Source organism: Mesitornis unicolor, unplaced genomic scaffold (assembly GCF_000695765.1).
Source record: "Mesitornis unicolor isolate BGI_N332 unplaced genomic scaffold, ASM69576v1 scaffold12406, whole genome shotgun sequence".
Lineage (NCBI taxonomy): Eukaryota > Metazoa > Chordata > Aves > Mesitornithiformes > Mesitornithidae > Mesitornis > Mesitornis unicolor.
This window is the reverse complement of record NW_010190333.1, coordinates 5,600-7,314: the sequence shown is the minus strand read 5'-3', so window position 1 is coordinate 7,314 and position 1,715 is coordinate 5,600. Positions and strand designations below refer to the sequence as shown.

Sequence of the window (1,715 nt, the reverse complement as noted above, 5' to 3'; positions counted from 1 at the left end):
TCTTCCGATGGCTTTGCGTCTCCCTCACTCAGGATTCGGCCTATGGCGAAGCGGCACTTCTCTGGAGACACCTGGTCAAGGGGGACAGACAGATGGCTTTAGAAGAGAGACCTCCACCCGATGAGCGTGGAGGCAGGAGACCAACCCGAATCAGGGTAAATGCGACGGCCCAGCATGATCGGGCACACCAAACCAGGTGTCCACTCCTAAGACCAAGACTGACCCATGCCCAGACTGTCCACGCTCACAGCCCAGTGGAGAAGGAACTGCTCCCCTTTGGAGGGCAAAAGGACTCACAGCAGAGAACTAAACCCCAGCGGGCTGCTCACTCAAACCCGCCTTGGGTGACAGCCACTGCTGAAACTGTTTCTCCTTCTTGTCACAGACCCGACTGTTGAGACGTGCTCACCGCCATCCCCACCTGCAGGACATCCCTGTGACTCAACGGGTGCTAAAAGAGATGTGACCACAACCTGTCTGGCTTGCCCCATCGCACCCCCAAGGAGGTTGCCCTGCAGGGGCTCCTGCCCTCATCAGCCACCTGGACACGTGTCCATCCAGCACAGGTCACCAGCACAACGTCGGACAGAAATCCAGAGGCTGCCGGGTCACTCCTATGCAGGCACAATCAGTACAGCGCAGTCTCACAGGTGGGGAAACCGAGGCATATAAGACTTGCATGCAGTCACCGAGCTGTTTGTAGCAACATGAAGAGAAACACATTCCCTTCCATCCTAGAAACCAACAACACGCAAAACATAAAACATGCTCTCTTTACAGATCTGGGGATACCTCCCATTAAGACACGAGACTGCAGGCTCCCAGCGCAGCAAGGCGGGTGCTCAAGGCTCTGCTCCCAGCACAGTGATGGTCCACGGGACTCCAGCCATCTCCACACCAAAGCTAACTCAGGCTGCAGTTCTCATTCCTGGCTTTTAACAAATTCCCACCACTGAGTTCACATCTACCCACGGCACTAGGCAGGAACGTGGCAGGGGACAGGGGATCCAAGCAACTGCCGCACTCCCCAATCTCATCCCTACCTTTGCCTCTGCTAGAGCTCAGCAGTGTCTCCTTCTGCAGCATAACTACTCCACCTTGCACTCCTTGCCCTCCTTCTCCCTTAAAGACCCTTTTAACATTGCATGGCGGGGCAATCCCGGAGGTGAAACACAAGCAGGTGCAAATAGGAAGGAAGACAACTCAGGAGCTGTCAGAAGCAGCAGCAGCAGCAGGCTGGGGACTGGAGTGCCTGATGGCTCGCTCTTGCCCTCCTGTGCTGCAAGAGGGAGCTGCAGACAGGGCTGTGCCCAGAGTTACTGCTGTGGAGCAGGGAAGAAGATCCACCCCAAGGAGAGCAAGAGGCAGCAGTAAAAGGCATCCACGGGAAAAAGCCCAGATGAAGCTAGGAGATAAGGGAAACCTAGATTAAAATCCTTTAAACATGCTATCTCCATTTATGCCCTGAGCAAAGACAGTTCACTCTGTCCTTTCGGGGTGGGCAGGTGCTGATTAAAGCCTCTGCTCTCCCGTGGGCCCTGACAGAGAAGTTCTGGAAATTATTAGTCAACCTATTCGTCAGTTTTGCTGATGGGAGCAAACCCCATTTCTGCATTCCGAGAGCGTTTTGGCCACATCCATCCAAGGCCTGGGCACAGGCTGGTCGCTGTGCATGTGAACGTGTGGACTGCAGGCAAATGGCCCTAGCACGTGCC

The 1,715-nt window shown here is 55.0% G+C and overlaps 1 protein-coding gene across 1 annotated transcript in view; it reads right to left on the bottom strand.

Annotated features, from left to right (window-relative positions):
- TEX264 (testis expressed 264) overlaps positions 1 to 1,715 on the bottom strand; it is a 34,925-nt gene that overhangs the window by 29,140 nt on the left and 4,070 nt on the right. Inside the window, 1 exon segment of the mRNA XM_010186372.1 lies at positions 3 to 71. Within this exon segment, the coding sequence (XP_010184674.1) occupies positions 3 to 71 (69 nt within the window).